At 47.2% G+C, this 19,164-nt stretch overlaps 2 protein-coding genes across 6 annotated transcripts; both read left to right on the top strand.

The window, feature by feature from the left end:
- The first annotated feature begins 2,754 nt into the window (after positions 1-2,754).
- mgst3a (microsomal glutathione S-transferase 3a) lies at positions 2,755-5,152 on the top strand. Its single transcript, XM_061796636.1, has 6 exons — positions 2,755-2,909; positions 3,722-3,846; positions 3,973-4,049; positions 4,477-4,534; positions 4,623-4,695; positions 4,782-5,152. Exons 2-6 carry the CDS (start codon positions 3,730-3,732, stop codon positions 4,922-4,924), a joined length of 468 nt encoding a protein of 155 aa, XP_061652620.1. The 5' UTR covers positions 2,755-2,909; positions 3,722-3,729; the 3' UTR covers positions 4,925-5,152.
- Positions 5,153-8,214: 3,062 nt separating this feature from the next.
- Positions 8,215-19,014, top strand: LOC133488591 (importin-13-like). 5 transcript variants are annotated; one of them, XM_061796628.1, is made up of 21 exons: positions 8,320-8,677; positions 10,602-10,727; positions 10,796-11,421; positions 12,014-12,154; positions 12,609-12,750; positions 12,829-12,998; positions 13,615-13,735; positions 14,001-14,148; positions 14,242-14,423; positions 14,489-14,515; positions 14,593-14,727; positions 15,131-15,268; positions 16,053-16,133; positions 16,220-16,345; positions 16,402-16,498; positions 16,609-16,661; positions 16,739-16,808; positions 16,898-16,956; positions 17,468-17,557; positions 17,891-18,072; positions 18,586-19,014. In XM_061796628.1, the coding sequence occupies exons 1-21, from the start codon at positions 8,354-8,356 to the stop codon at positions 18,677-18,679; spliced, it is 3,132 nt and encodes a 1,043-aa protein (XP_061652612.1). In that variant the 5' UTR covers positions 8,320-8,353; the 3' UTR covers positions 18,680-19,014. The 5 variants fall into 5 exon arrangements, 4 of the variants coding, with proteins under 4 accessions (XP_061652613.1, XP_061652611.1, XP_061652610.1 ...); XM_061796627.1 differs by having other exon boundaries at positions 8,303-8,677; positions 14,001-14,423; positions 16,402-16,450; XM_061796626.1 differs by having other exon boundaries at positions 8,307-8,677; positions 14,001-14,423.
- Positions 19,015-19,164: the final 150 nt, after the last annotated feature.

The raw sequence follows: 19,164 nt of genomic DNA on the forward strand, positions 1-19,164 counted from the left end.
ATGTCCCAATATATATGGACCTTGCTGTATTCAAATTATACTAACATGTTGCCGCCTCGTATCGCTCTGTAAGGGCGAGGTCGGCGGAGATCTTGGCTAATGATGTAGATAAGCTCGAGAATGTGGAGACCGTTTGAATTCGTATTTCGCATGTTTACTGAGACAATATTACATCCCAAATAGTCGAAAAAGTTGCTTTGTCGAAACATGGGACCTTGAAGGAGTATGATGTGGAACGGTCGACATGCTTTGCGGTGATGTTCACATCTTTCCTTCTGACTTCTTGAGAAGTGAAAATACACACACTTTTAAATGGCGACATAAGGTCGCATCCCGGGAGAGATTAGCGCACAGGGGGAGGGACACCTGTGTCTAAAATAGAACACCTTCGTCTATGTCTACAGCACAGAGAACACCAAAAGTTACGAGTCACAGAAAAGTCATCTTTACTGACATTTAGCTCCTGGCTGCACCTTGCAACAATCCGAAGTGAGCATTTGCAGCTCGCGAGGTGCTGATGGACGATGGGATGGGACGGGGTGGGCTCGCTCGGGATCTATTCTCGGTTGGCCGCGTCGGTGTTGAAGTGCTGAACCGGATGGAGGAGGAGGGAGAGGAGGGCGCGGGGCAGAGGGGCGGCAGATGTGCTGCTGCTGCACCTGCTGCAAGTCCCTTGGGGAAAAGTGGCAGAGCGACGTCAAGGTGAGCATGCTCGCTCGTTCACTGCCGCGCCAGCTGGGCCTTTACGAGCAGGTCACGGCAAAAGCTCCGATCCGCACAAACTCGCTTGGTGCCAAACGTTCATCTCGTGACGAATGCTGGACCGTGGCGACATGGAACACACAGTCATCTCGAATTTCATACACATGTCATTGATCAGCCCGTATTTATTCATTTTTCAATTGTTTTTAACACATTTATCTCCTCAATTGATTGTAATTATTGAGATTTAAACATTTGTAAAATTGATTATCATGGATTGAATGATGAATAAAAATGTATTATGATCAAAATGAATGATTTTCCTTACTTTTTACCTCAATTACATACGACCTGGCCCATCTGTCAGTTTTAAAAATGAAATGTAGCCCTTGAGCACCACTTTGTGACCTTTGACCTTAGAGCGCGGACACACACCCGTGCTCTACAACCTTCAAGTTTCTCGGCCGCCGCTTGGAAACTCGAAGTATGATTTGACTTGTCATTGCTGGAGGACCAGTTTTCAGTGTTCTTGCTGAGGAAAAAGAGTTTTTTTATCCAAGATTTCACAGTTCACGGCCCCTTTCACCGGGCCTCTTCAAGGCTCTTCTCGCTCGATGTACAGCTTCAGCTGTTCAACAGTCCGGGGTCTCCGTTGTCGTATTTTACGCTTCATAATGCGCCACGCATTTTCAATGGGAGACAGGTCTGGACTGCAGGCATGCCAGTCTAGTACCCGCACTCTTGTACTACGAAGCCACGCTGTTGTAACACGTGCACAATGTGGTTTGGCATTGTCTTGCTGAAATAAGCAGGGGCGTCCGTGAAAAAGACGTTGCTTGGATGGCAGCGTATGTTTCTCCAAAACCTGTATGTACCTTTCATCATTAATGGGGCCTTCACAGATGTGTAAGATACCCATGCCATTGGCACTAACACAGCCCCATACCATCACAGATGCCATGCTGGCTTTTGAACTTTGCGTCCATAACAGTCCGGATCGTTCTTTTCGTCTTTGGCCCGGAGGACACGACGTCCACAATTTCCCAAAACAATTTGAAATGTGGACTCGTCGGACCACAGAACACTTTTCCACTTTTCATCTGGTCCATCTTAGATGAGCTCGGGCCTTTCTGGGTGTTGTTGATAAATGGCTTTTGCTTTGCATAGTAGAGTTTGAAGTTGCACTTGTGGATGTACGCTGAACTGTATTGACTGACTTTGGTTTTCTGAAGTGTTCCTGCGCCCATGTGGTGATATCCTTTACACATTGAAGGTCACGGGCATTCAATGTCGGTTTTTGGCCTTGCCGGTGACATGCAGTGATTTCTCCAGATTCTCTGACCCTTTCGATGATATTCTGGACCGTAGATGATGAAATCCCTCAATTCCTTGCAATTGTCTGTTGAGGATCATTGTCCTTAGACTGTTGGACTATTTTGTCACGCACTTGTTCACAAAGAGGTGAACCTCGCCCCATCTTTACTCGCGAATGACTGAGCAATTGAGGGCAGCTCCTTTTCTAGCCAATCGTGGCACCCACCTGTTCCCAATGAGCCCGTTCACCTGTGGGATGTTCCAAACACGTGTTTGATGAGCGTTCCTCAACGTTCTCAGTCTTTTTTGCCACCTGTCCCAGCTTTTTGGTAACGTGTTGCAGCCATCAAATCCCATGTTAATGATTATTTGCTAAAAAAAAAACAATCAAGTTGATCAGTTTGAAGATGAAATATCTTGTCTTTGTCGTGTATTTCATTAAATATAGGTTGAACATGATTTGAAAATCATTGTATTCTTTGTCAGCTCTCTGGACTTGTCGAAGATATTCGCCATGCGTAGTCTTTTGTAAGAATTGTTTTAAGAATGATTTGTGCTTGTGCCTGTCAAAAAACCCCACTGGCTTATGCCGTTCCATTTTTTTTCATTTATGTTTTTTAAATATCAGATTGTAGTTGACCTTGTAAAGGAAAAGGTGATGTTCTTTCCATTTGTAACCACATTCCATAAGCATATTCTGGTGTGTCGTCTCCTTCAAAGTCACGTTTGGGGTGGCAGCACTTCCCCACATTTCCTATCGCGTGTTCCTTTAAATGGAACTTGACGGGCGCGCCCTCGGCGCGGGCGTGCGCGTGCGTGTGTGACGTAGGCTGCGACGCACGCGGATGTCAGCCATAGCCCGATTGTTGTGATTTGTGTGCGTCGTCTGCAAGGTAAATGCAGCATGAAATCGTTTCTACTTGTTTCCAAGTTTGCAACGTCTTTTGTTTGTGCTCGCTTTAACGAAGCTCGTCTTTCCTGCTTTGACCTTTTTTTCACGTCATTAATGTCGCTTTCACTTCTTTTGGGGTCAAGTCAAGGGCGACGTCCTGATTTCACTTTATGATTGCAAACATTTGAATGCAATGCGAGGAGGTCATTTGATATCTTGGACTTTACGGATTACGCAAATGTGTACTAACTGTCTTTCATTTCATCGTCTTATATTGATGTCGTAGTTTAGTTATCGTCGATAGTTTCCCCACAAATATTTAAGCTAGTCGTCACCTTCCTGTTCGTGATTGACTAATTCTGCACGAATTTGCGATTTACGGAAGATTGCATCATAGACAACAACAACGACAAAAGTTTCTCCTTCACGTGCTGCTTAAAGAAATGACTAGAATCATCTTTGACAGCATTGTTTCCCCAGACTTTATTGAGCCGAGGCACATATTATACATGAGAAAAAGTAGCACCAAACAAACGAAAGTGCTGAAATAATGCTGATCTGGTCTCAATGAAGTCACAAATGTATTTATTCTCTTTGAAAACTTGGCCTATTTAGTTGAACGCAAAGCTGTAACTCTGTTGTCTGAATCGCAACAGGAGGATCCAAAGGTTAGTTGGACCTTCTCCAATTGTTCCGCCCGTCACGATACGTCGCTGGCATAGATGGATGGACCAAGATACATTTTGGAGTCAATAAATCCCAATGTTTGATTCTATCAAATGACTCCAGCGACGCGTATGTTGTTTCCCTCAGGTGTCAAGATGGTTGTTCTGTCCAAGGAGTACGGCTACGTGGTGTTGACCGGCGTTGCCAGTATGATCATGGTGGGACACTTGGCAGTTCAAGTGGGCAAAGCTCGCAAGAAGTTCAACGTGCCGGTGAGCTGAGCTCTTCACGCCGTGTGGCAGAAAGGGGGGGGGGGAATAAATACAAATGTGGCTGCAGCAAGCGCGGAAACGGCCTTTTGCCTGCGCGTACGCATTATGAACGTCTTGTTTCTGCAGTATCCTAAGATGTACAGCGACGACGACAGCGAAGACGGCCACGTTTTCAACTGCGTGCAGCGTTCGCACCTAAACACGTGAGTAGGCCGCACGCTGCAGGCGGAAGGAACGGTGGGGGGGGCACGCTCTTCCACCGTACAGGAAGTGAAAATATGGCGCTGATTCCAGATTCCAAATTGAAATGTGACATTGAACGTAAACGAAAGATGGAGGTGCACTTTTTTGGGCGGGATGTTTGTTTGAATGTCATTTTCTTTGTTTTATGTTGCAATGTGTGGGTTAGGTTAGGGTTATTAAAAAAATAATAATACATTGAAAATGGGCCGATTGTTGCCAAATTGAAAAGGGTTAATATTATATTGTAATGAGTTGACATCGCAAGTCCTATTCGTCATAGTGTAACATGAATGCAGATATTTGCACTGTTGAGTCCCATGCAAACAAAAAACGAGATTAAAGTGGATTTTTTTTGTTGTAATCTCTCCACATGAAAACATCTACTAGTCTGGAAGTGTACCCTGCCTTCCTTTTCTGTCTGGCGGTCGGTGGTTGGCATAGACCTGTAAGTCGATGTGCATCACTTCAGAACAGACACAGCTCGTCCCAAATGCGTATCCGACGCGTGACAAAATGTGCGCGTCTGATTTCAGCGTCTCAGCAGCGGACTGGGAGCTGTATGGATCATAAGCCGAGAGCTGTACGCGCAAGGCTACTCAACAGGAGGTTTGTCATTTTGTGGATTCCCCCCCCCCCCAGTGCCACCCAGGTCATCTTTAAAATTCAATATTTTTTTCAAAATTCTCAATCAGATCCTCAAAAACGAAGGCGGGGAGCTTTCGGGTACGTGGCTCTGCTCGGAATGATACTGACCACCGCCAGCCTCGGCTCGCACTTGTTGGGCTGGACACGACCGCAGTTGGGGTCGTGGTGCGATGTTGCGAAATGTTGTTAACAAACAGATGCCAGTCGCCACAATTGCGCGGCGGGCAGCTTCACCTTTGCCAGATTTCGCGCAGCGCCTGTTTGCAACTCCTCAACGCCGAAGTGACCTGACTGGTTCTCCACGTTGGGAGTGGCCTCCCTTGGATTAGGATTGAGGGTGTCGGCCCCTTTTTGGCACTCACAAAACATAATTGCTTTTGTTCTCTTTTTCAATAAATGCAGCACATATGAAAGCGCATCTGTATTTTTCATTCCTGTTTTCCCCCCACAACAAGTGCGAGTGCCTTATTCTTTTGACTTTAATGTGTATTCTAGGTTTGTGTAGGGGGGGGAAGGTATTTTCCCATGACGTCATAGGTCAAAGTTCACGTTGCAGATGGCGGCAGGTGGATTTATGACTCCAAACCAAGCAGTCACAGACGAAAGAAGCCCTCCCTCTTATTAACGACGGCAATAACGCTGTCGCGATTCCCCGCCCGGGTGCCGCTCAGCGCACTTCGTGATGAAATTAGTTTTGATCGAATACAAAATATAGTGCCAGGCAGAACACTTGGATTGTATTCCAAGAGCTGGCGGGAAGTAGCATCATGTTTATCCACCCGTTGCCATTCATACAAAAGAATTTCATTGGAGAGGAAAATTCGACAAAATCGTCATCGTTTTAGTAGCCATGCGTTTTGTAATTGATTTTTATTTTTTTGTCTCGTGGTGTGCAACCGTAAGACGAGTGCCTCGGCTCAATGACTGTTGGCTCGTGACCTGTGACCCTAATGAGGACAAGCACTGCATGCAATTGTAGCCTTCAAGTCAGTCTTGGTTTATTCGTAAACATCCGTAAGTCAATGAAATCTTCCAGGTCACAATTGAATGGCTTAATAGACAGAATAATAGTAAGCTTGCTGGAAAACAATACAAGATTTTAAAATCATTTCCAAAAAAAGGCTTGGCCCTAGCACATTTGCAAGATTGGAGGTTTCAATTGCGAAATGTTGCTTTTCTTCTATTCTCTCCTCTATTTCAAAGCGTTTGAAGTTTTCTCAAGAAGTGGGTATACTCTCAGAATATTTACAACACATTCAACAATATTGGTGTTTTGTACCTTTGTAACATTTTCAGGCTAACTGTCTCGTCAATGTGGAACGTTAGCAATTCATACTTTCATCAATAAATCATCCAAATGTAAATTTGGTGGCATTCAAAAACCCCCAGCGATACTTAAGTCAGTGCGACACAGTTTGGACTTGACCCTCACGACTTGCTTCCAACCTGAGCTAACCTCAGTCAAGTAACACTGAGGACTTTAGGTGACCCCTGACCCCTATTTTGCTGTTTCGGCTTAAAGAGCTGCACATACAGAAGTGGTTCGAGACAAAACATAAGGGAAATGTGGGTGGGGTGGGGGGAGATGAAGCTGCATCTCGCAGGAGGCAGATGCACGCCGCTGCTCCTTGGCTATTTGTTTCCGCTTGCTGACGGAAGTGAAAGTGGCCTCCGTCAGTAGGCGGATCTGGAGAGGGGCGTGTCCTCCATCGAGTCATCCTGGGTGAAAACGAACGGGAATACGAGGTATTGCCATAAAATAGCTTAAAAACTGGATTTGTCTTAAACAAAACAAAAAAAGATGATCCTAAGAATGTTTGATGGGTTTATACAATAGGTAAGACTGCTGTCTTGTTTGTTAGCGTATCGGGTCAGTCTCCTAAAAGAGTGTCTGTCTGAGCCGGAGATTTGCGCACAACTTGACCATCTTTCTTAGCACGGGGAGATCGTGGAGCCGATGGAACTCTGGGTGGCTAATTTGCTGACGGAAGCGGAGAAGGAGGAAGATGAAGACGACAGCAGCGGTGATGATGAAGAGGGACAGTAGGCCAGCGAGGAGCCCGGGCGATGCTTTCCGAGGTCTGCGACGGGCGGAAAGTAATCAGCGGTGCTGCGGAAAAGCATCGGTCCAGTTCTCAAATTCTTTTTTTTTGCATCGTTTCCCCGCTTTGATTAAGATCACCGAAGAAATGTCGATATCAGACACCGACATGACGAGTCACAAGTAGTACTTTGGTGCCATCTTGTGGCAGGCATCCTGGCGCCAAGTAACTATGTTGGAGTAAGTTGAAGAGTTTCCCTTCAACCAAGGTAGTGATTTTCTGCCCTCTTGTGGCATGTATATGTAACAGACATTTTTCGAAGGGTAGCAATTATTTGCGGATTTTCGTTATTCACCGCAGGGTTTGGTAATTCCCCAGCAATCGAGCGTTTATACGGTCATGAATTGAAAACATTGCTTTTCTGAATGTTGTAGCTCTTGAGTGTTGAAAACCAGAAGCATCAGATCAAAACAGAAAATAATCCAGTTGCCGATCAACTGATTCCCAATTCAGGCGCTGTGGGGAAATGATCCAATTTCACCTCATTTGTCGGAAATTGAATTCCAAATATTGTTCATCAATGTGTGCCAGCAACGTGCAGTGACAGGCAGAACAATTCAATGTTCTTCCGGGAGATGGCAGCAGAGGCACATAACACACGCGTTGCCACTCATCCATCGCACGGAGGTGCAAGTTGCGTCCAGTTGAACGAGGCCACTTTTAACACTAATTGGTCCGTGCGTGAGCCAATTGGAACGAGCTCATCATTAGTTCAGTGTTTGTGCTTGGTCGTGTGCTTTTCTTATGTGATAAATGTTGGGAAACACGTGACCTCGACGACTGCGAATCAACACAGAAGGAAAAACAAAACGGAAAAAAAGTTTCCATTTGTGTCCGTCAGTCAAAATGACTTTGGGAATTACGATGTTAGATATGGGAATCACATATCATCAGGGTGCCGTCAACAATCAACAGTTTGTGTTCATGTGTTGATGTTTCATTTGGTGGCGAAAATGAGTCCGCCAAGCCAAAACGGAAGCCAGCACAAATTGACTGCGCGCATCACGCCGGTCGAGAAATGAACGGTTTGAGTGTGGCGTGCAGCCCGCAGCACATTTGAAGGACATCCTTGTCACCGATCATGAACTCTCACCTCTTGATGAGCCGCTAAGGAACAACAATCCAAACACAAGAGCAGATTTCATCTCATTGCCGGGCTGCCATTGGCTACTCCTCGGCGGTTGCGTTCCGTTGATCGGAGCTTGAGCAAACATCATCATCATCATCATCGTCGTCGTCGTCGTCGGCATCAGGGCTCAACATATCCTGCGGGCGTGTGGAGGCACGCACAACACTCACGCGATCATAACCAAAAGAGCCATCTTGTTTCCGTCACACCGTGCACAAGTCTGCTTGAAAATGTCCCTGCCACGCACGCCCATCAATTTGCAAGCTGCAGTTTGCTGCCACGCGCAGCCAATCAGACGTCAGTGCGTCACAGGCGCGCCTCTTCGATCTCCAGCTCAACGCACACACAAATCATAATATTATTATCATTATTATGATGATTATTATTTATGGATGGACGCGGCGCTCCTTCTCCTGCTTCGTCACGACAAATGGTTTTACCGAGCCGGTTCTTGTGCGGCGGACTTTTCAAGTCCACCAGGGGGGGGGTGTCAGTACGTGGTCACGTGGCCGCGCGGACAGCTGCCAGACACTCGGCGCCCTCCGACCGCTGGCCTTCACACACACTTTCGAGGGGCTGTGTGCGCTCGCCCTCTTCTCCATTCCCGATGGATGTTCAGAGGCAACAGGGGCAGACGGCCGCGTGGCACCCGACGCAGAGCGCGACTCGTGCTGGGAACTCGCAGGAGTTGACGGTGGACGACGTGGAGGCGGTGAGTCGCTCGCGATTGTCATGCCAAATACAGAAAATCGAAACAACAACATGTCCGATTCTCAGAGAGCAAAAGTCCCCTCGTGGTTCTGGGGAGCATCAAGTGGTCGTCAAACGTTTGACGCCAAGTGCCACCTCAAATGCAGATACAGTAGCACGGTAGGCCCGAAGGTTCAGCAACAATGAGGAAGAGCTTTCCCAAAATCTTCCATATTCGTCTTAAAAGCACTGGAAGATTAGTTTGAACATTACGTCAGCACCTAAACAAAAAAATGATACTTAAATAATGGCGAGATCAAAACATTACATGTAAAAGTAAACCAAAACCAAATCAAAGTTGAAAAGCAAACAGTTGTAAAAGATGAAATGCAAATGTATTGTTGTGAAGCATGAAATACAATTGAGCTGTACTTAAATATACTGTACTGGATTAAAAAAGGTTGAAGCCGATGTAACATTACGCACAGTTTGAACATTGAATTGCGCGATTGTTTTTCATGTACCACAAGAGGGAGCCCGAGTGCCCTTTGTGGCGTAAATACCACACTTGGATCGTGATGACATCGGGCGATCTGAATGCATATTTGTTGCGTGGCTTTTCTCTCCATTGAGTTTCAACTCACTGAGTTACACTGCTGACTCATCATTTCATCATCATGATTACTATTGCTTATTTGCATACATTTGCATAGTTTCCCCACTTTGCTTAAGATCATCAAACAAATGCAAAATATGTTTCCAAATGGCGATTTCCCAGACTGGGCCTGTGTGAAAGCGTAATGGCCCCCTAAACCCAAGAACTGTTTGGGCCGTCCTCAGCAGCAGCAACAACTGAAATCAAGCGTTTTCGCCAGTGAGTCTTTCACATCTCTGTGGCGATATTTTGTTTGAATTCGGCAAAAATGGGGGGGGTTCTCCAGCAGGAACGACCTTTTTAAGGTCATGCCACTGCATTTCAGTCGGATTGCAGTCTGGACTTTGCGTAGGCCACTCCAAAAGCTTTTTTTGGTTTTTCTTAAGCCATTCAGAAGTTGACTCGCTGGTGTCCTCTGGACCGCTATCCCGCTGCAGAACCCAAGTGCGCTTCAAACCGATGACTGAACATTCTCCCTTAGGAATTTCTGTGAAAGAGCAGAATTAACGGTTGCATCAATCACAGCAAGTTGTCCAGGTCCTGAAGGAGCAAAGCAGCCCAAGACCATCACACTACCACCACCGTGTTTGACTGTTGGCAGCATTTGAAGTTCACTTGGCTTATATTTGTCTTGATATTTACATTTGTTTGATGGCCTTAAACATTAAACGGGAAACGGGAAACCATGCAAAAATATAAGAATTTGAGGGCCAATACCTTTTTACGGCACTGCACATTATTGTGAAGATTTGAATTTTCCGCTTTCAACGAATTGATTTTTGTACCCACATAATGATAAAGTTACAACTTCAAGCAATATTCAAAACAGCAAATAGTAGGACATAGAAGGTTTGAACATTGCTATTAGGGAAGATTGCATTCCATTGAAATTTTAGACTGACAGATTTGACACGCACGTTCTAGACACAAAATAAAAATGCAGTTTAAGGGGGATGCTACACTAAACATTTCCTTTTGCTTTGTGGCTTTTCTGCTGTGTGGTCATTATATGAAACAAGCACAAATCAACTAAAGTGGAAGACTTTCGCTCCGTGCTGTGACAAACAAAAAGCAGTTCAAAGAGACACTGCGGGCAGATAAGGTCCAGCAGACTTTTCTGTAACATGATAGCAGCTATAAGCATATGCTGCCCTAATAATAGCAACGGAGCTCAGAGTGCTTTGGATTTTTTTTTTACACTCTTCAATCAAGTGGCCCCTCGCTATGAATATCCATGCGATTCAGCTATGAGGTGAAACTGGAGAAAGTGACCCCCGTCCGTGTCTACCAGGCGCTCTACCGGCTGTATTTCGACCCGGACATGGAGCGCAAGAATGCGGCCCAGAAGTGGCTCGGCGAGGCTCAGGCGTCCGCACAGGCGTGGCACTTCTGCTGGACCCTCTTAGGCCCGACCAAGGTCTGCTTGGTCATCTTCTGCTTCAAAGTTGGTTTCACACCCACGAGATATTCTTGTCTGCTCCACAGGTCCCAGAGGTCCAGTTCTTTGGCGCCAGCACCCTCCACACCAAGATCTCCTCTCACTGGAGCGACCTGCCTGCAGAGCAGCACGAGCAGCTGAGAGCGCAGCTCCTCTCCCACATCTTGCACTTCTCGTCTGGGCCAAAAATGGTGTTAACCAGGCTGTGTGTCGCACTGGCCTCTATGGCCCTCAACTTAATTCCCCACGTCTGGTCCCAGCCGGTTGCCGACATGGTGCGAGCCTTCCGACCTCAGAGCCCCGAAGGCGCGAAGGCCACGCAGGAGCCTCGTCTGCACTGTCTGGCCCTGCTGGAGCTCCTGGTCGTACTTCCGGAGGAGTTCCGGAGCAGCCGCCTGACCCGGACTCGACGTGCCCAGTTGAGGGAAGCCCTGGCCGGGGAGTGGACCGCCGTGTGTCCGCTATTGCGCCAGCTCCTCCAAAGCCGGGACTCGTCAGCCCCGGTGAAGGAGAAGGTTCTCCGCTGCCTGTCCAGCTGGGTGGGACTGGACGTGCCGCTCGGGGCCACGCGGGAACTCGTGCGGGATTGCTTCGCGACTTTATCCAACCCGGAGCTGTTTGACACCGCTGTCGAGACGATTGTCAACGCCATCTCGCAACCTGACTGCCGGAGGTAAATACCGCGGGACATCGTCCAATTGACAGTCGCGGTAGTGCTGGGGATTAACCAATCGCACGTCATTTAGTGACACAATTTATGTGATCGGAATCCGTGACATCACTGGGAGAAAATGTGTCACTCAAATTACAGTTGCTTTTCCATGATTACAAATTTTGAAAAACAATGCTTTTCATGTCACTTCCTCCTTCTAAAGGCGATGCTTGTGATTCTGCCGTGGTCGCAAGCGTGACAAAGTTTTTCCAAATCTGACCTCGAAACGCCACCTTGCTGTGCAATCTGTTCGTTTTTCTGAGATTTGGAAAAGGTTAGACTCATAGTTACACTTTTGAACAAAATGACACTGACTTATAGCTTATAGCTTTCTAATTTTCCTTTTTTTGATGGAACATTCACTTACCAAGCTTGTCATATGAAGCGGTATTGACTAAATTGAGCACATTATTTATTAGATATATGAACAAAGTCATTGAAATAGTTACACGACATTTCTACTGTACGCTAGCTTTTTTTTTCCTTTCGACGTTTCCGTCCTCCCCGACGTGCTCGGTTGTGCCGTTGTGATGCGTCGTGCGTGTTTCCACAGGTACGGCAACGCTCTGATGAGTCTAATGCCTCGGGTTTTGGGTCTCCACGATCAGCTGCGGACAGCGGCTCGGGCCGGGGACGCGGAGACGTCGCATGGGATTTGCCGAATTGCTGTCGCTATGGGCGAAACGCACTCCAGGTACGCACGCGAAACCACTTCGGTGGGTGTTTGTGTTGTTATGGGCGGTTTTGGGACGGTGGTGGGGCGCCATCCACTTAGTAGGCTTCATGCCAGGTAAACGATGAGTTCTGTTTTCATTTCAATGTCTGCTCCAAAGGCAAAGTTTCAAACCACATCACACACGTAATTTAGGATTTATTATCCAACTGAAATACAATCGTACGTGTCCGGCAGATGCAGCAATTGTTTGCATTCTGCTTCCTGTCGACATCAAATTTGCATGGCCGCTAGTTCCTCGGCAGAGTCCGTTGGCCTCAATCGTAGGCCGAGGAAAACCTTGGCGTATGCCGGTCAGGCCCGCTGTTTCTTGGAACTCGGTCGACGAGCCAGCGGAAAATCAGATGGACACACGCCAAGGAATAAATAATAAATAAACGGACAGAATATTATGGGTCATGTATGTGGACGACAGGGTTTTGTTGGAGCGAGTTGAGCGCTGGCAGGAGTTTCTGGCCTTGGTCAACATGATTCTGTTCTGTACCGGGATTCCCGGTCAGTACCCGACCGGCGAGACGACCAGCTCCCTCACACTCACGTTCTGGTACACCCTGCAGGTGAGGACCGCAGTGCGGCTTCCCGCAAAGCCGCAAACCTTGCGCAGGCGTCGCATCGTTCTTGTGTTTTTTGTCCAGGATGACATCTTGTCGTTTGAGGAGGAGAAGCAGGCCATTTATCTGCAAGTCTACAGGCCCGTTTACTTCCAGTTGGTGGATGTGTTGCTACATAAATCCCGCTATCCTTCCCAGGAAGACTACAACGCCTCCTGGTCTTCTGATGACAAGGAGCAGTTTCGAATCTACAGGTGAGAAATGATTTGAGTTGGAATTTGAGAGCGTGAGCGTACCTGCACCATCTAACGATTCCAATACCATTGCAGTTGTTGTTTTTTTTTGGTGACGATACATTCTGTAGAACAGAATTCAGTAGAGAACCGGCTAAGGCAGCAAAGAGTCCTGATCATGTCATGGTAGACGGCCTTGCCAACACTATTTCTCTCCAGCACTTTCATTGGAGCTCCGCCCTGCACACACTGACCCCGATGCGAGTAGACTGTAGCAGAGAAAAGTGGCTAAAAAAGGATTGAATCCGCATGTTAATTGTGAATAATGAAACGGTCTCTTCCTTGTCACACGTCACAGAAATTGGCTGTGTAATTCTGCGATACGCTGCGATCACTCTCCGATGAATTATTGAATTATTATTATTACGCTTTTTTGTATTGGCAAAATCCTAATTCGCTGTTTGTCCACTATTGCCACGTGGCCCGGACCCGGCCGGATTGCACCATTTCTATGACTTTTACTGTCAGTCAAAAAGAAAGATCTTTATCGAGGCGGCTGACAGTAGTTGGAACAGCTCTTGTATTGAATGTCGACAGCTGAAGAAGTGTGTCCTCACGCGGTTCTTTGACCTTGCAGAGTGGACATCGCGGACACGCTGATGTACGTCTATGAAATGCTGGGAGCCGAGCTGCTCGGGAACCTTTACGAGCGTCTGGGCGGGCGGCTGACGGACCCCCAGCAGGCAGCGGGATGGCAGGTAGGAGGAGCTACCTGCTTCTTGGACACGAAGGGAGCAGAATCATTGCAACGTGCTTCTCAATAAATGGATTTTTCTCTTTGAAATCCTTTTTGGACGATTCTGTATGGCGTGCCTCCAACAGTTGGGCTAAAGTGTCTTTGTGCTCCAGTACGATTGCGCTGTGAATATTTTTTTGGTGATGGCCGGGTATCCCAATACATGTGATTTCTTTGCATCCATACTGCGTTCGTGGGACACAATTCTTCGACTTTCTCCTCTGAAGGAAACAGAGGCTTTGCTGTTCGGCTTCCAGTCCATAGCAGAGACCATCGACGTCAACTACTCGGACGTCATCCCGGGTCTTATCGGCCTGATCCCCAGAATCGACATCAGTAACGTCACGCTGGCTGACACAGTCGTGTACACCATTGGTGCGAGGACTCCTACCACTATAACAACGTTATTCAGTCCTATCACAGGTGTCACGCTTTTGACGGTGTCACGTATCCGCCAATGTTGCCAAGGATCCCTGGCCGAGTGGCTGGCGGACCACCCGCTGATGCTCGGGGCCACGTTACCCACGGTGCTGCGGGCTCTCGCGAGGCCCGAGCTCTCCGTGTCCAGTGTTTCCACTTTGAAGAGGATCTGCAGGGAGTGCCGACACGACCTGGGGCCCTACGCTCGGGACGTTCTCGCCGTGTCCCAGGTCATACGCCGTTGCACAAATCACATCCATATATGTCAACCATGACAAAACCTCCAACTTTATAGGATGTGCTGATGAAAGAAATCCATAAGGTGAGTGAGCAGCGCGCTTCAGGCGAGCGTCCCGAGATTGAGGGAAACGTGTGTGATCGGATTCCACGTGTGTGCAGAGCAGCCAGTGCGCGTGGCTCATGCAGGCTCTGGGCTTCCTGCTCTCCGCCCTGCCGGCGGACGACATCCCGGGAAAGCTGCGCTCGCTCGTCGGCCCTCACGTCAGGCAGCTGGACGCGCTGGCCCGACAGGCGGTAGAGTCAAAATAGAAAATGTGCTGATGGGCACGCCACTCGCGATGACTGGCCTCCAAATAATAGAAGCGCATAGCACTGAAATATGCGTGGAAGGAAAGTACTGTGATGGCAAAATTGCAAAATAAAAAAATGTGTGAAATCTGAGAAAAAACCAAAATCAAACATTTTCTTTTCAACCAGTACCATACAATGCGTACTGTTAATTCAATGCAAAAATATCGAGGTGACACAGCATTACCCTCGTTGTGTGCAGTAATAATCATTTACCATCAATCAAATATTGGGATCCAATTCACGTGACATCATCGCCAGCGTCGTCCACTTTTTTTCTCGAGGCTCGGCAGCTCTGACGTCGTCGCTGTCCTCGCGTCAGACTCAACGAACGTCTCCCTCCGCGCAGGCCGATCCCGCCGAGAAAGCGGCTATCGTTCGCATCCTGGCGATGTTGTCCGGCCTCTTCGGCGCCCTGGACGTCAACGGACACGCGGACGGCGCCGACGGCGCCTCGCCGCCTCCCCGTCCAAGCGCGCACAACCCAGTAAGAGCGACTCGACCTTTGTCCTGAGGAACGGCGTCGGAGCGTTCATTCGATATCCTTCCCATCCAGCTCCAGCTCCGTGTACTAGTGTGCTCTTTGCCCTCACTAGTAAGACAATTCAGCGCATTAGTAGAATGATTAGGACAAGTTAGTGGAACCACTGTGTCTTACGAGTTCTGTTTCCCTACCACTAGTGCCACATCTAGGCCTACTAGTACACAATTCAACGTTTGTGCTGCACTAGTCAGACTATTAGGCTCAACTAGTACTCCCGGAGTACCTAGACCCGACTAATCGCACCAAAATGCACTGTACGTAATTGTCTTACGAGTTTGTAGAACAGTCTTACAGAAGTGCAAAGCAGGAGTGGAAAAAACGTTACTACAGAGGCAAAGTGCGATTTATTGTCGTTTGAGCGTTTATTGGATATCCTTGATATCCAGCGTCAGGTCCATGTGCAGTACTAAGAGTACACTCACTAGTAGGACAACTTTGGGATACTAGTAGGACAATTACATGAGGCTAAACTCTCCACTAGTTGACATCTACGTGGTACTAGTACTACTAGTGACCCATAATACAATTCTACAAATTCAACATCTGGCGCTTCACTATGTATTGGCTCTAGTAGTATGCCGAAGTTGTCCTACTAGTGTGCAGAAACGTCGTACAGTTGTGGAAGAAAGCGTGTGCTGAATTGACCAAAAGCACACTAGTACATGAACCTGAGGAGATGGAATCCATCGAAAAACACGCTTTACGTGTTGTGTGCTTTTGGTTTCAGGTTGCGGTTGTACTACAGCAGTTGTACACGTTGATCCAAAACATCCTCAGCAAATGGCTGGAGGACTCCGAGGTGGTGGAGGTAAAGCTGGCAAAACAAGCTCACCCGCCCGCGCAATTGGAGCAAATGTCGTGTTGACATTTTCATGCATTCCGACGGCGCTCCAGGCAGTGTGCGCATTATTCCGTGAGTCCATTGGAAGTCTCGGGCCGCTGGTGGCTCAGCTGAGTGAGACCCTGGGCCAGGCTTACAGCAGCTTCCCACAAGCGTCCGTGCTGGACCTGGCGTCTCAGGTATGCAAAATGCAAAGAAATGCCGTCAAGACTCCGACGCGCTCTGCTCTCCTTAGATGGTTCCCATATTTGCTGGAGACGAACGCCACATCTCCTCCGTTCAAAGTCTGTGGACGACTCTTACCTCTTCCACACTGACAGTATTTCAACAAGGTTTTTTTTGGGGGGGGGGGGGAAATTTCATTTTCTTTTTTTTTAAACAAGTGACTGTTATTTTCAAATAAATACTCCCAACATTTGACTGCATATGGTAATTTTCCCAGGCGTCAGGGATCATCCCGATGTTGCAGAGTCCTTCATGTACCTTCACGCTCAGGTCGGCCGAACATTTTGAAAGGGGCTACGTTCTCGACAACATTTTCAAAGTTTCACCTTCCAACGTTTTGCGCATAGATTCTGAAACGAAAACCCGATTTTTACCTGGACGCCGATCATCTGGATGTGAAAGCACTTTTTTATTGTGGTGAGTATTCTGTGTGCAAGTCACTCTCACATTTCCACTTGATTATTTCCAAAGGAACCCTTTTCACTGTTTTGCTTCCTCATGTTTAGGAATTCTGTCACTTCAATTTCCTGAAACAGCCACAGTCAAAGCTGCCAGCGTCTTCTTTGTAAGTTCAAGTTAGGCACAAATAATGCACTGTCAAATTTGACGTCGATTGCTCTGCAAAGCGTTTGAATTTCCCAACAAGAAAGTACTGAAAAGCGAGTGAATTGCTTCAAACGCGTGCCATCGTAGAACATTTGAATCGTTAAAAAAGGCGGGCTCAGCTACATCCTTGAAAGTGAAAATCCACGAGTCATTGAGGCTCCCCGAAAAAAGCAATCTGAATTGCCACAAGATGACAGCAAAGCACTACTTTTGTCTACATGAAGCTCCTCAACTCACGTCAACATAGTTACTTGGCACCAATATGCCACAAAATGGCGCCAAAGCAATACTCGTATCGCAACAACTGCGACTACGGGGCGGCCGGTTCGTTTCACAGTGAGCAATCATGCAAAAATGATATTTTCCCGCCAAACAGGAATTCCACTCCACTCGGGGGAGTTTTGACTGTTATCGGATTGGAGCAAATCCTCTTTTCAACGCTAAGCCTTCTTTCTGTCCTTTTCCACCAGACGGAGTTCTTGCCTCGATGTGAAGACGCGCCGTCTCTCGGCGAGGCGCTGCAGAGGGACGGAAAGCTCCTTACAGAGACCATCCTGCAGGTTTTCATTTGACCTTTGCAAAAGAAAGTCTCAAATCATTCTGACAAGTGAAGAATAGGGTCTCAAATGATTGCCACTGTGACCTTTGCTAACGCCACATGTCGTGTTACCGCTCCCGTGTTTTACTGTATGTTGTGCTCTTGGATTTCAAGACGGTTTTGGTTCCTCGCACTACATCATACACAGCGGAGACCTCTTATGCCAGCAGTATTTTTCATGAATATTTTGGGCATGTTAAAATATATATATATATACCGTGCATCTTATTTCAGGGTGAAATCCGTATTCCATGTTCAAATCTATTTAGCGAGTTCCTGCCTGTGTGGGTCTCAGGCCGTCGGCGGCGGATCCCCTCGCGGTGTGACGGATTTCTTCTCCGAGGTGCTTCTGAGTCTCAGCAGACATTTCCCGGTTCCGCTGTCCCGATGGCTCTCAGAAAGTCTGCGGTCGCCCGGATTCCCCTCGGCGCACGTCTCGGCCGAGCAGAAACACAACTTCGCCGAGCAGCTTCTCGGGTAAAATAGTTAGCTAGCAAATCAGCCCCAAAAAGAAATCGCACACATCAAATGATAAATGAATTGACACCTGCAGCAACCGAGGCAGTTACATCATTTCAAATTGAAATGTCGAATCATGAACACCGCATCATAACTTAGTCGTGGATATCATATTTTTTCCCCCCCCCTTCTGTAGCTTCATGATGTAACCAAGATATTGGAAACAGCTCAGTATGATGCATTGATTGCAATTCTACGCCACTGGGAACAACAAACACAATGAATTGAAAAAAACACGGCAATTTGGAGTTCAAGTTTTAATTGTTGCGGCTTGAGTTTCGACCGATGTGCGTTGCGTCACACTGAAAGCTGCATTCATGTCAAAATTGCAATATCAAGTGACCATTGTGAGCTTTACAAAAGAACATTTTGGGATGTTTTGCAAACATTCTCATTTTGGGATGACGTATGACTGGATCAATTCCGATTTAACAGATGAATTGACAAAAGCAAAATGTTTCCTTCTCCAAGGGAGCAAAGCAACAAGCGTGGCGTGAAGGAGATGGTGAAGGAGTTCTCTCTGATTTGCAGAGGCCTGCAGGGCTCCGGACGCTGTGATCACTAGCCCACGTTTCCTCCCGTGACGCATCCGCTGAGCTCAAAAACAGCAAGATGCAACCGCTTTAGAGGACTCGAAGCAGAGCATCCCTCGACTTCGAGGTGCCACGTCAGCAGATTGATTTTGGATCATCTTTGATGTCCCTTTATCGGCTTTGGGTCGAAAATGTCGTTTTTCAAGCTATTCTAGTTGCCCGGCAGTTGAGTTGAGACGGGCAGCTTTCTCATTGATATTCCACATGGAAATAAGGCTTACTATGATTGGATCCCTGATCTTCTCTATGGAAATATGGAAAACAGCTGATCTTCTGGTAGAAATAAGATTTTGCTTGAGAAAATAGAGATGTCGTAAGAGTCTTGGAAGCATGAATATTTTCCCATACAATAGTTTCCATTTTCCCTATGAAATCAAATTCTATATTTGCGTAGGAACCCGATATTTATTGTTTTTCTCTTTTGAATACTGCCACAATACTCACACCATGTCAGAAC

Source organism: Phyllopteryx taeniolatus, chromosome 14, assembly GCF_024500385.1.
Source record: "Phyllopteryx taeniolatus isolate TA_2022b chromosome 14, UOR_Ptae_1.2, whole genome shotgun sequence".
NCBI lineage: Eukaryota > Metazoa > Chordata > Actinopteri > Syngnathiformes > Syngnathidae > Phyllopteryx > Phyllopteryx taeniolatus.